Genomic DNA, 14,877 nt, shown 5'->3' with positions numbered 1-14,877 from the left:
ATAATCCTTGTTGATCCCCCCTTCTAGGAAATAACCAGGAGGGAAATCATGAACAGTGCTTTGGTTTCCTGTGCTGTAATGAAGGGATTACAATAGAACAGGGATCTTGGTGAACGTTTTGGTTTTTGCACCACCCAGCTGATTCAAATACCCAACTCATTATCAGGCTTTGGTCATTTGAGTCAGCGGTGTAGTGCCAGGGGGAAAACAACATCGCTCCTTTTCTCTGCTAATACGCTAATGTGGATAGTGATGTTCAATAAAAAAAAAGTAACAGTTAAGTAGATGTTTTAAACATGAATGCAATGGTGGATGGGCTCCAAATCAGACTTGGGAAAATAATTAATTACTCTTTCAGGCTGTTCTCTGTCAAACTCATTAGCTGCGTTTACACAGGCAGCCCAATACTGATTTTTTTTCTCACTAATTGGTCTTTGACCAATCTGATCAGCTCTGAAAAAGATCTGATGTGGAAAAATCTGCAGTGATTGGTCAAAAGACCAATAAGTGTAAAAAAGAATAATGAAATCTGAATTGGGCTGCCTGTGTGTTAGCGCTATCGACTCCTAGGGACGTCCCTAGCCTTAACCCAATGCAAACGCTGCAGTTTTGGGTCAGCCTTCTGTGGCTAATTTCACTTTTGATTATCACAAAATGACCACCCCACACACACTGTACTGTCCTCCTCGGGCTGTGTTCAACCGTAATTAGACAGACAGCTAAACTCCATTCAAAAACAATGTCAAGAGTCAGGATTAGGCTCTCTAGACCTCCGGTATTTAATGAAATGGTGTGAAACTTCAAAGAATACAGAATAATACAATGAACATATAGTTCAGACATTACCCATGGTGCAACATAACGTATAGTGGAATGCTAAGGTAAAAGCTGTATCCAATAAGCATATTGAAATGAACAATGTTCTAAATTCAAACACTGCCCAAATAGACCTGTATGCTTGCGTAAGGCATGAAGAGATCACATAGACCTGTATGCTTGCGTAAGGCATGAAGAGATCACATAGACCTGTATGCTTGCGTAAGGCATGAAGAGATCACATAGACATGTATGCTTGCGTAAGGCATGAAGAGATCACATAGACCTGTATGCTTGCGTAAGGCATGAAGAGATCACATAGACCTGTATGCTTGCGTAAGGCATGAAGAGATCACATAGACCTGTATGCTTGCGTAAGGCGTGAAGAGATCACATAGACCTGTATGCTTGCGTAAGGCATGAAGAGATCACATAGACCTGTATGCTTGCGTAAGGCATGAAGAGATCACATAGACCTGTATGCTTGCGTAAGGCATGAAGAGATCACATAGACCTGTATGCTTGCGTAAGGCATGAAGAGATCACATAGACCTGTATGCTTGCGTAAGGCATGAAGAGATCACATAGACCTGTATGCTTGCGTAAGGCATGAAGAGATCACATAGACCTGTATGCTTGCGTAAGGCATGAAGAGATCACATAGACCTGTATGCTTGCGTAAGGCGTGAAGAGATCACATAGACCTGTATGCTTGCGTAAGGCATGAAGAGATCACATAGACCTGTATGCTTGCGTAAGGCGTGAAGAGATCACATAGACCTGTATGCTTGCGTAAGGCATGAAGAGATCACATAGACCTGTATGCTTGCGTAAGGCATGAAGAGATCACATAGACCTGTATGCTTGCGTAAGGCATGAAGAGATCACATAGACCTGTATGCTTGCGTAAGGCGTGAAGAGATCACATAGACCTGTATGCTTGCGTAAGGCGTGAAGAGATCACATAGACCTGTATGCTTGCGTAAGGCATGAAGAGATCACATAGACCTGTATGCTTGCGTAAGGCATGAAGAAATCACATTTAGCAAGTGATTCTATCTGCCAGATCGTCCCGCTGTGGCTATGCAAAGTTACAGCACAATTACATAGGTTTTTTTTCTAATGTCCCTTGTCTGTTATAAAGGTTGACTTAAAATTACATTTGAACTCATTCTGCCGATTGTTTGTGGGGTTTGTCCTTCAGTGGGTTGAAATTTGAGACAAAATATCCACAGGAAAGCATAATTAAACCTACTTCAAAACTCAGGTCTCTGTGTGGCAATGAAGATTTGTTTGCTCGTGCACAAGACAATGATACACGCAGGCGATACATACCACCCGCAGTCTTGCAGGCGATGCATACCACCCGCAGGCGTTTACATGGTTTTGAGCATGTGTCAGGTCATAGAAATGTCAACTCCAGTTCCTCGCTCTAAGTTTGGTAAATAATACTTTCCTGTGGACATTTCGTTTCAAATTTTAACCAACTGAAGGACCAACTGCACAGACAACCGGTAGAGTAGGTTCAAAATGTAATTATATTCAACATTCTGTCTTGAAAAAGGAAACTTTCCACAGTTTTGCAGTGCTTTGTTATTTCAGACTGAATCCCAAGAACTGGTATCACAGTCCGATTTATTAGGCAAGCTGCTACTCAGCAAAACAACTGACATAAAACCCAAACAACAACATCCTCTGTAGAAAATAACTTCTGATATAGCAAGATGAACATACAGACAACGTGTTAGACTTACAGACAATGCTTTGGCAGGCAGACACAACAAGGATGGCTAGAGATACCCCGGAGTACATGTTCCTGTGATGAAATGTGGTCACCTGATCCCAATGGAACACAGAAGAAAGTACCATAGAATGCATGCAGTTAACGAGGTGTAGTAGAACAAACATTCAGCAGGTGGCGCTAGAAATCGCACCATAATGGAGGCAGAACACACACAGTGACGCACACAGAGCGGCGCGGCGACTCTCGTGGTAAACTAGCTCCCTGTTCGCATCCTGCCTGCTGTGACTGTTTACAAAATGGATCCACTATAGTTGGCTGGGCAGGATTTCTGGACTATTATCATAACCAATAAACCCGAAGCACGTTTTGGGGCTCGTTCAGTGGCTTTTTACCATATTTTCCCTGGCTTTTGGCCAGGTGGGACGCTAGCATCCCACATATCCCAGAGAGGTTAAGCAAAAAATGCAGAGCGCCAAATTAAAATAATTTACTATAAAAATCAAACTTTCATGAAATCACACATGTAAGACAGCAAATTAAAGCTACACATGTTGTGAATCCAGCCAACATGTCAGATTTCAAAAAGGCTTTTCGGCAAAAGCAAACGATGCTATTATCTGAGGGTAGCACCATAGTAGACGAAGAGTGAACATATTTCAACCCTGCAGGCGAGACACAAAACACAGAAAAAAATATATAAATCATGCCTTACCTTTGACAAGCTTCTTTTGTTGGTACTCCAATATGTCCCATAAACATTACAAATGGTCCTTTTGTTTGATTAACTCCGTCGATATATATCCAAAATGTCCATTTATTTGGCGCGTTTGATCCAGAAAAACACCGGTTCCAACTTACGCAACGTGAATACAAAATATCTCAAAAGTTACCTGTAAACTTTCCCAAAACACTTCAAACAACTTTTGTAATACATTTTTTAAAAGAATATATATTCGATAAAATTGGAGACGGGATGATCTGTGTTCAATACAGGAAGAAAACAAACTGACGCTACCTTTCTGGTCACGCCACGCGCCTCTAACAAACAGTACACTTGAAGTGACCCTCGTTTTGAACAGGGCTACTTCTTCATTCCACAAAGGAAAAACCTCAACCATTTTCTAAAGACTCGTGACATCCAGTGGAAGCGGTAGGAACTGCAAGAAGGTCCCTTAGAAATCTGGATTCCCAATGAAAACCAATTGAAAAGAGTGCCCTCAATAACAACAAAAAATCTGAATGGTTTGTCCTCGGGGTTTCGCCTGCTACATAAGTTGTGTTATACTTACAGACATGATTCAAACAGTTTTAGAAACTTCAGAGTGTTTTCTATCCAAATCTACTAATAATATGCATATCTTGTCTTCTGGGGATGAGTAGCAGGCAGTTGAATTTGAGCATGCATTTCATCCGAACGTTAAAAAAATACTGCCCCCTGTCACCAAGAAGTTAAAAAAGGGCAACACCAATGCCTACCATGGGTGGCTGGTGGCACATTAATTGGGGAGGATGGGCACCTAGTATTACTATATGCCATTTAGCAGATGCTTTTATCCAAAGCGCCTTATGGACTGCATCCATTTTAAGTATGGTTAGTCCCAGGAATTGAACCCACTATCCTGACGTTGCAAAATCCGTGCTCTACCATCACCACGCTGTTGGTATGAAGTTCTTACTGTGGAAGGCAGTGTTTGGTTTTCACCAGATATAATGGGACCCATGTCCTCCAAAAAGTTGACTCAAGTTTGCCAAAAAGCACCTTGAAGCTCCTGGATGGTCGTCAAAACTCTTGGAAGAATGTTCTATGGACAGATCAGTCAAAGTATAACTTTTAGGACGAAATTAGTCCCATTATGCCTGGCCGAAACCAAACACTGCATTCCACAGTAAGAACCTTATACCAACAGTCAAACATGGTGGTGGTAGTGTGATGGTTTGGGGTCAGCATGGTGGTCGTAGTGTGATGGTTTGGGGTCAGCATGGTGGAGGTAGTGTGATGGTTTGGGGTCAGCATGGTGGTGGTAGTGTGATGGTTTGGGGTCAGCATGGTGGAGGTAGTGTGATGGTTTGGGGTCAGCATGGTGGTGGTAGTGTGATGGTTTGGGGTCAGCATGGTGGAGGTAGTGTGATGGTTTTGGATGCTTTTCTGCCTCAGGACCTGGACAACTTGCCTTAATAAAAGGAACCATGAATTCTCGTCTGCAACAGAGAATTCTATAGGAGAATATCAGGCCATCTGTCTGTGAGCTGAAGCGCAGCAAGACAATAATCCAAAACACTAAATCAAGTCTACATGAAAATGACAAAAAAGCAACACATTTGATGTTTTGGAATGGCCTAGTCAAAGTCCAGACCTAATCCCAATGGAGATGTTGAAGGTTTAGAATGGCCTAGTCAAAGTCCAGACCTAATCCCAATGGAGATGTTGAAGGTTTAGAATGGCCTAGTCAAAGTCCAGACCTAATCCCAATGGAGATGTTGAAGGTTTAGAATGGCCTAGTCAAAGTCCAGACCTAATCCCAATGGAGATGTTGAAGGTTTAGAATGGCCTAGTCAAAGTCCAGACCTAATCCCAATGGAGATGTTGAAGGTTTAGAATGGCCTAGTCAAAGTCCAGACCTAATCCCAATGGAGATGTTGAAGGTTTAGAATGGCCTAGTCAAAGTCCAGACCTAATCCCAATGGAGATGTTGAAGGTTTAGAATGGCCTAGTCAAAGTCCAGACCTAATCCCAATGGAGATGTTGAAGGTTTAGAATGGCCTAGTCAAAGTCCAGACCTAATCCCAATGGAGATGTTGAAGGTTTAGAATGGCCTAGTCAAAGTCCAGACCTAATCCCAATGGAGATGTTGAAGGTTTAGAATGGCCTAGTCAAAGTCCAGACCTAATCCCAATGGAGATGTTGAAGGTTTAGAATGGCCTAGTCAAAGTCCAGACCTAATCCCAATTGAGATGTTGTGGCAGGACTTGAAACGAGCAGTTCATGCTTGAAAAACAAAACGTAAAAGTTCTGCATGGAAAAGTGGGCAAAAGTTCCTCCACAGCGACATGAGAGACTGATCAACAGCTACAGAAAGTGTTGGTTGGAGTTCCTCCACAGCGACATGAGAGACTGATCAACAGCTACAGGAAGTGTTTGGTTGGAGTCATTTTCAGCTAAAGGCACAACCAAGTCATTGAGCGTAAGGGGGAGAAAAGAAGAAGAAGATCCCAGGGGCATTGGGTGTTGCATAACTTTGTTTATGAAATATGTATGTCATTGTTGTGATATTTGTTCACTCAGGTTCTCTTTATCTAATATTACGTTCTGTGTTGAAGATCTGATAACATTCTGTATCAAAAATAAGCAAAAATAGAAAAAATTAGACAGTGGGAAAATACTTTTTCACAGCATCTACCTCTGTGCCACATGTGGTTTACTGTGGAGTCCATAATTTATCAGCCCTGTACAGCATCCACCTCTGTGCCACATGTGGTTTACTGTGGAGTCCATACTTTATCAGCCCTGTACAGCATCTACCTCTGTGCCACATGTGGTTTACTGTGGAGTCCATACTTTATCAGCCCTGTACAGCATCTACCTCTGTGCCACATGTGGTTTACTGTGGAGTCCATACTTTCAACTCGGCCCCACGCCACTATTATACAGAGAGATAATCTTTCATTCCTCCATACTAACAGACATGGTACACAGTGTTTTGTTTGTGGTAACTAGTTCATGAAAAGTCCTGCAATTTCAGAAGGATAAAATAAAAAGGGTTTCAAAATGATGACATTGTTGACCCATTGGCACTTTCATGGTTAACTAGAACCCTGTTGAAATCATTTATTTTCATAAAACATAACTCCAATTTATAGCCCAGTGTCAAAACACCAAATTCATAATCAATTACATTTACATTTACATTTAAGTCATTTAGCAGACGCTCTTATCCAGAGCGACTTATACTGAAATAGGTTGTTATAATTTGAAAACGTGACATAAAAATGGACTACACATTCAGTTGTCTCACTTGTGTTCAGACGACTACCTGTCAGATACTGAAATAGGCTGCTACTCTTTTAAAAACAGACAAACCACAAAGAGCTTGGGTATACTAAATATATACACACTACACCACCTGTAGTGGTCGTCTACTTCTGGGACTATTTTTACAGCATATGGTCAATACGAAAAAAGAAACGCAACACTTTTGAGACGTGAAAATGTCAACAAATCATCTCTCCACTGGTAGTTCAAAATAGGGACAGGTGTTGGCTCTCATTTGACTGATAGCTTGACTGGTAAATACGACTATTTGTTTGTGGCCAACTACTTTTATAATGAGCTGATGTTCCCTTTTGCCATTTGGGTTTGAAAATGACAACAGCGCTACCATGGAGAGTCGCATATGGAAAATCAACGATACTTAACCAAAGATATGATATTTGTTTAAAAGAAAACAATTTAGGGTCATCGTGGGGACAATAACGGTTTACATTAATATCACCACTGAAGTAAAACATTGAAATAAAAAAGGATGTGTAATTACCACTCAGTTTTGTGGTGAAAATGAGAGCTTGCAAAATATATTCTGAACAAAAATAAACATAACATGTAAAGTGTTGGTCCCATGTTTCATGAGCTGAAATAAAATATCCCCAAAATGTTCCATACTGCACAAAAAACGTATTTCTCTCAGATTTTGTTTACATCCCAGTTAGTCAGCATTTCTCCTTTGCTAAGATAATCCATCCACCCGACAGGTGTGACCTATCAAAAAGATGATTAAACAGCATAATCATTACACAGGTGCACCTTGTGCTGGGGATAATAAAATGTGCAGTGGTCACAACGCATTGGCACAGATGCCTTAAGTTGAGGGAGTGTGCAATTGACATGCTGACTGCAGGAATGTCCACCAGAGCTGTTGCCAGAAAATGTCATGTTAAATTCTCTACCATAAATTGCCTCCAACGTCGTTTTAGAGAATTTGGCAGTACGTGTCCAAATCGGCCTCACAAACGCAGACCACGTGTAAACACGCGAGCGCAGGACCTCCATATCAGTACTGAGGATTATTTCGCTCTTCAATAAAGCCCTTTTGCGGGGGAAAACAAAGTCTGATTGCTCCCTAGTGGGTGGGCCTGGCTGCCAAGAAGGTGGACCTATGCCCTCTGTGCACCCCTGCCCAGTCATGTGAAATCCGTAGATGGGGGCCTAAAATGTACTTCAATTGACTGATTTTCTTGTGAACTGTAAACGCAGTAAAATCTTTGAAATTGTTGCATTTATATTTTTGTTCAGTATAATAAATAGAAAAATGTCCACATTAGAGAAATTAGCGCAATATATATAATAATTTTATATAGCAATTAATAACAATAAATATAACAACAAAGTTAATGGACAGCTACAATTTTCTTCCAGAGACATTTAGGACAACTAAGATGGTAACCTATGAAACTAAGATGGTAACCTATAAAACTAAGATGGTAACCTATGAAACTAAGATGGTAACCTATGAAACTAAGATGGTAACCTATGAAACTAAGATGGTAACCTATGAAACTAAGATGGTAACCTATGAAACTAAGATGGTAACCTATGAAACTAAGATGGTAACCTATGAAACTAAGATGGTAACCTATGAAACTAAGATGGTAGCCTATGAAACTAAGATGGTAACCTATGAAACTAAGATGGTAACCTATGAAACTAAGATGGTAACCTATGAAACTAAGATGGTAACCTATGAAACTAAGATGGTAACCTATGAAACTAAGATGGTAACCTATGAAACTAAGATGGTAGCCTATGAAACTAAGATGGTAACCTATGAAACTAAGATGGTAGCCTATGAAACTAAGATGGTAACCTATGAAACTAAGATGGTAACCTATGAAACTAAGATGGTAGCCTATGATTAAAAATGTAAGCTATTTCATCTAACATATCCAGGAATTGCTGATTTATATTGATGTGTAACCTGTCAAAATAGGATCCAGAATTATCCAAATTTGTTTTTTGCTCTTCAGAGAATTTGTCTTTGTGCATATTGGCCTGTAGGCTATATTATACACTACCTGAGAGAGTGGCAACTCAAAACAATTAGCTAGATTGTTATATAGCCACGATGGCTAATTGATTAATCTAGATCAGTAAAATGTAGGCTTATGTCCACAAAGACTTTCCAACAATAGTCCTAGGTTACCTACTCACTGCAAAATGGCATGCTCTGCCCCACTCTGCGGATGCATCAAAACCACACTAGGCTACAGCCTACTCCGGTTGTGAAGTGGCACTCACAGAAAGCTCTCTGTAACTAGAACAGCAGTAGTTGCTTTGAAAACTGTATTTTTCCCCACAATTGCATTTGAGCAAAAGGTCATACGCTTGTTTCTTCTCATAATGCATCTCTCCCTCCTCTGTGAGCACAATGGGGAGAGGGAGTGAGAGTGGCTCACTCACACAGCAGCTGACAGATAAACAGTGACAAGGCTGATACTTTCATAGCAGGCCTCATCAACGCTCCACATACTTTCACTGGTGTTGACCAAATCATGGTTTTAAATCTACAGGAACGTTATGACCAAATCATGGTTTTAAATCTACAGGAACGTTATGAAGCAAAATAACAGAAAATTCCCGACATACTTCAGTCAGTAATTTTGGGTTAATCTGAGACTTGTCAGAACCTGGCTAGGGGATGCAGGGGGGAAAGTGAGAGAGACAACAAATTCAAAGACAGCCTATTTCTCTGTCCTCAAGGGGAGAGAGAGACAAATAACTAGACTGTTGTTTACTACTAAACTCCACACTAGTGTTGTTTTACATTTCATAAAGCAGTTTCTTAATCAGGCAAAGCTAAAGAGCAGGCTGGTGACTGGTGGTTTCAGACGAGCCTGCCTGTCAACACTCATTGCTTGCTCACCAGCTGATGTATGCTGCATGTGCCAGGTGTGGAGCGTCTTTTCCACTGCTAGAGAACAGAACCCATCGCTGTTGCGCACACACAGTGCTAATATTCTGCTTATCATTGTAGCCTATCCAGTCCAAGTGCAAATAGTCACGAGAAGGAGGTCTGAGTCGCCAATGGTCAAGAAGGATGACCTGGCCTCCACAATCACCTGACCTCAACCCAATTGAGATGGTTCGGGATAAGTTAGACCGCAGAATGAAGGAAAAGCAGCCAACAAGTGCTTAGTATATGTGGGAACTCCTTCAAGACTGTTGGAAAATAATTCCAGGTGCAGCTGGTTGAGAGAATGCCAAGACTGCGCAAAGCTGTCATCAAGGCAAAAGGTGGCTCCTTTGAAGAATCTAAAAATATATTTTGAGTTGTTGAACACTTTCTTGGTTACTACATGATTCCATGTGTTATTTCATAGTTTTGATGTCTTCACTGTTATTATACAATATAGAAAAGAGTAAAAAATAAAAACCCTTGAATAAATAGGTGTCCAAACTTTTGACTGGTACTGTATATAATAATAATATATATATATATAAATATATAATAATATATAAATATATAATAATATATAAATATATATATAATAATATATAAATATATATATAATATATAAATATGTAATAATATATATATATATATATATATATATATATATATATATATATAATATATATAATAATATATAAATATGTAATCATATATATAATAATATATTAAATAATATATACATATATATATAATAATATATAAATATATGATAATATATATAATAATATATAAATATATATATATAATAATATATTAAATAATATATACATATATATATATAATATATAAATATATAATAATATATATAATAATATATAAATATATAATTATATATATAATAATATATAAATATATAATAATATATAAATATATGATAATATATATAATAATATATAAATATATATATATAATATATAAATATATAATAATATATTAATATATATATAATAATATATAAATATATAATAATATATATAATAATATATAAATATATATATAATAATATATAAATATGTAATCATATATATAATAATATATTAAATAATATATACATATATATATAATAATATATAAATATATATATATATATATATATATATATATATAAATATATATATATATAAAATAAACAATATCGACTTGTCTGTAAAAAATAGTAACCTGCACTACTATGTCGATGATACTCTTGCTATTGCCCCCACTATTGACTAGGCTCTTTTTGAACTACAGCCTGCCTTCATTGTATTACAGAAAAACTTGACCTGAAATTAGCATTGAATGCAGGTAAAACTAAGTATATGTTGTTCTCTAGAGCGCATAAAAATAACTTTGATGATTTAAACATATGTACTTCGGGTGTTGATCGTGTCAGTGCTTACAAATATCTGGATAGATGCAGATGCGGTCTCTTAAAAAGCATACTGACCACGGTCCGGCACCTCTACGTTTTGGACTGCTTTGCTCCGGTGTTGTGCCGAAGATAGCGCACTGTGACTTATTGCAAGCTACATTTTGAGTATTAATCCCTGTGTTCTCTACTAGAAAGCTGGTTGGCCCTCTTTGATGTCACGTAGGTTGATACAGTGCTACGTTTTCATTCATAGAGCCCTTTTACAAAAAGTCCCACTGTTCGTAATGTCTTTACTAAACTTGAGACATACGAGTCACCACCCATGGTCTCAGGGATGGTTACCTCTGGAAATTAGTTTTCAGGTTTTAGGTTCTCTTGCACCTTATTTGCACCTTATTTGTGGAATAATCTTCAACATGTTCTTAAATGTGATGTTCTGGTGCCTCTAGGTCAATTCAGACAGCTGATTGAGGACGTTACAACTGACGAGTGTGATGTTCTGGTGTCTCTAGGACTGTGTTTTTCTTTCTGCTTGTATTTATATTGATGTGTGTATGTTCTGTCAGTTCTGTAGTTCAGAGCTCATCTGTAAAATAGACCTTAGTCTCAGTATGACTCCCTGATAAAATAAAAGGTTAAATAAATAGTAGTCAGATAGTAGTTGAACTCTACTGAAGGAAACAGTACTGCTGGTCAGACAGTAGAACTCTACTGAAGGAAACAGTACTGCTGGTCAGACAGTAGAACTCTACTGAAGGAAACAGTACTGCTGGTCAGACAGTAGAACTCTACTGAAGGAAACAGTACTGCTGGTCAGACAGTAGAACTCTACTGAAGGAAACAGTACTGCTGGTCAGACAGTAGAACTCTACTGAAGGAAACAGTACTGCTGGTCAGACAGTTGAACTCTACTGAAGGAAACAGTACTGCTGGTCAGACAGTTGAACTCTACTGAAAGAAACAGTACTGCTGGTCAGACAGTTGAACTCTACTGAAGGAAACAGTACTGCTGGTCAGACAGTAGAACTCTACTGAAGGAAACAGTACTGCTGGTCAGACAGTAGAACTCTACTGAAGGAAACAGTACTGCTGGTCAGACAGTAGAACTCTACTGAAGGAAACAGTACAGCTGGTCAGACAGTAGAACTCTACTGAAGGAAACAGTACTGCTGGTCAGACAGTAGAACTCTACTGAAGGAAACAGTACTGCTGGTCAGACAGTAGAACTCCACTGAAGGAAACAGTACTGCTGGTCAGACAGTTGAACTCTACTGAAGGAAACAGTACTGCTGGTCAGACAGTAGAACTCTACTGAAGGAAACAGTACTGCTGGTCAGACAGCAGAACTCTACTGAAGGAAACAGTACTGCTGGTCAGACAGTAGAACTCTACTGAAGGAAACAGTACTGCTGGTCAGACAGTAGAACTCTACTGAAGGAAACAGTACTGCTGGTCAGACAGTAGAACTCTACTGAAGGAAACAGTACTGCTGGTCAGACAGTTGAACTCTACTGAAGGAAACAGTACTGCTGGTCAGACAGTAGAACTCTACTGAAGGAAACAGTACTGCTGGTCAGACAGTAGAACTCTACTGAAGGAAACAGTACTGCTGGTCAGACAGTAGAACTCTACTGAAGGAAACAGTACTGCTGGTCAGACAGTAGAACTCTACTGAAGGAAACAGTACTGCTGGTCAGACAGTAGAACTCTACTGAAGGAAACAGTACTGCTTGTCAGATAGTAGAACACTATGACTGCTGGGATATCTTAATCCCTCTATCTGAAAACAAGAAAGTGGTGCCTTTCAGAACCAATCAGTTATCTCTCACTATCAATCATTACTCACCAACATCACCTGTTGCACACGGTCACATTCGGTCACATTTGGAATAAGCTTAGACAGTCACGTACTGCCCATGTTAAGTTATCCATTGTCATGGATTAGTAAACACGACATCTACGTGTCTGTAACTAAACCAGTGTGAACATTAACTTCTATTTTATTCCCAAAGCCCCATTCATAGCTCCTATCACACAGTGTTAATTGGCCTGTAAAGGACGAGGAAGGCTCCATCTCCAATGGCCATAAGCTCAACAAGCTTCACATTTATTTACATGTTATTGAACCTTTAACTAGGCAAGTCAGTTCAGATCAAATTCTTATTTACAATGTCTACCCCGGCCAAACCCTAACGACGCTGGGCCAATTGGGCGCCGCCCTATGGGACTCCCAATCACGGTCGGTTGTGATACATTCCGGAATCTAACCAGCTTCTGTAGTGACGTCTCTAGCACTGGGTTTCAGTATTCAGGCCACTACAGGCCATCCCTAGCAACCTGTTGAAAACCCTGCACCTTAGTGGGTTTCAGTATTCAGGCCACTACAGGCCATCCCTAGCAACCTGTTGAAAACCCTGTACCTTAGTGGGTTTCAGTATTCAGGCCACTACAGGCCATCCCTAGCAACCTGTTGAAAACCCTGCACCTTAGTGGGTTTAAGTATTCAGGCCACTATAGGCCATCCCTAGCAACCTGTTGAAAACCCTGCACCTTAGTGGGTTTCAGTATTCAGGCCACTACAGGCCATCCCTAGCAACCTGTTGAAAACCCTGTACCTTAGTGGGTTTCAGTATTCAGGCCACTACAGGCCATCCCTAGCAACCTGTTGAAAACCCTGCACCTTAGTGGGTTTAAGTATTCAGGCCACTATAGGCCATCCCTAGCAACCTGTTGAAAACCCTGCACCTTAGTGGGTTTCAGTATTCAGGCCACTACAGGCCATCCCTAGCAACCTGTTGAAAACCCTGCACCTTAGTGGGTTTAGGTATTCAGGCCACTATAGGCCATCCCTAGCAACCTGTTGAAAACCCTGCACATTAGTGGGTTTCAGTATTCAGGCCACTATAGGCCATCCCTAGCAACCTGTTGAAAACCCTGCATCTTAGTGGGTTTCAGTATTCAGGCCACTACAGGCCATCCCTAGCAACCTGTTGAAAACCCTGCATCTTAATGGGTTTCAGTATTCAGGCCACTACAGGCCATCCCTAGCAACCTGTTGAAAACCCTGCATCTTAGTGGGTTTCAGTATTCAGGCCACTATAGGCCATCCCTAGCAACCTGTTGAAAACCCTGCATCTTAGTGGGTTTCAGTATTCAGGCCACTACAGGCCATCCCTAGCAACCTGTTGAAAACCCTGCATCTTAGTGGGTTTCAGTATTCAGGCCACTATAGGCCATCCCTAGCAACCTGTTGAAAACCCTGCACCTTAGTGGGTTTCAGTATTCAGGCCACTACAGGCCATCCCTAGCAACCTGTTGAAACCCTGCATCTTAGTGGGTTTCAGTATTCAGGCCACTACAGGCCATCCCTAGCAACCTGTTGAAACCCTGCATCTTAGTGGGTTTCAGTATTCAGGCCACTATAGGCTTTAACGCTCCCCTTGAGCTGACAAACTTTAAAGGGGGTAATCTGCAGTTTGAACAATAACAATGCCGACTACCTGCTACAGTGTTTCGGCAAAAAGCTGTGGGACCACTTTCAAATGTATTGACAGGTCTATGGATGCAAGGCCTGACCATCCATGATATCAAAATGATAGTATTAACCATGTTTTAAGGGAAAGGTGGATACAACTGAATGCATTCATATGAAATGTGTCTTCTGCATTTAACCCAACCCCTCTGAATCAGAGAGGTGTGTCTTCCTCATTTAACCCAACCCCTCTGAATCAGAGAGGTGTGTCTTCCTCATTTAACCCAACCCCTCTGAATCAGAGAGGTGTGTCTTCTGCATTTAACCCAACCCCTCTGAATTAGAGAGGTGTGTCTTCTGCATTTAATCCAACCCCTCTGAATCAGAGAGGTGTGTCTTCTGCATTTAACCCAACCCCTCTGAATCAGAGAGGTGTGTCTTCTGCATTTAACCCAACCCCTCTGAATTAGAGAGGTGTGTCTTCTGCATT

At 40.1% G+C, this 14,877-nt stretch overlaps 1 protein-coding gene across 7 annotated transcripts in view; it reads right to left on the bottom strand.

Moving 5' to 3' along the window:
* Positions 1 to 14,877, bottom strand: part of LOC123992502 (neprilysin-like) — an 86,213-nt gene that overhangs the window by 59,484 nt on the left and 11,852 nt on the right. Inside the window, exon 1 of one of the 7 annotated variants that reach the window (XM_046293699.1) lies at positions 2,571 to 2,647. The exons of the other annotated variants lie outside the window; for them this stretch is intronic. Coding sequence (XP_046149655.1) covers positions 2,571 to 2,628 — 58 coding nt within the window. The 5' untranslated portion in view covers positions 2,629 to 2,647. Of the gene's footprint in view, positions 1 to 2,570; positions 2,648 to 14,877 lie in introns of those variants that run through there. 7 annotated transcript variants of the gene reach the window in all.

This window comes from Oncorhynchus gorbuscha, linkage group LG13 (genome assembly GCF_021184085.1).
Source record: "Oncorhynchus gorbuscha isolate QuinsamMale2020 ecotype Even-year linkage group LG13, OgorEven_v1.0, whole genome shotgun sequence".
Taxonomy (NCBI): Eukaryota; Metazoa; Chordata; class Actinopteri; order Salmoniformes; family Salmonidae; genus Oncorhynchus; species Oncorhynchus gorbuscha.
Note: the sequence above shows the minus strand (reverse complement) of the source record. Positions and strands in the feature narration are given on the sequence as shown.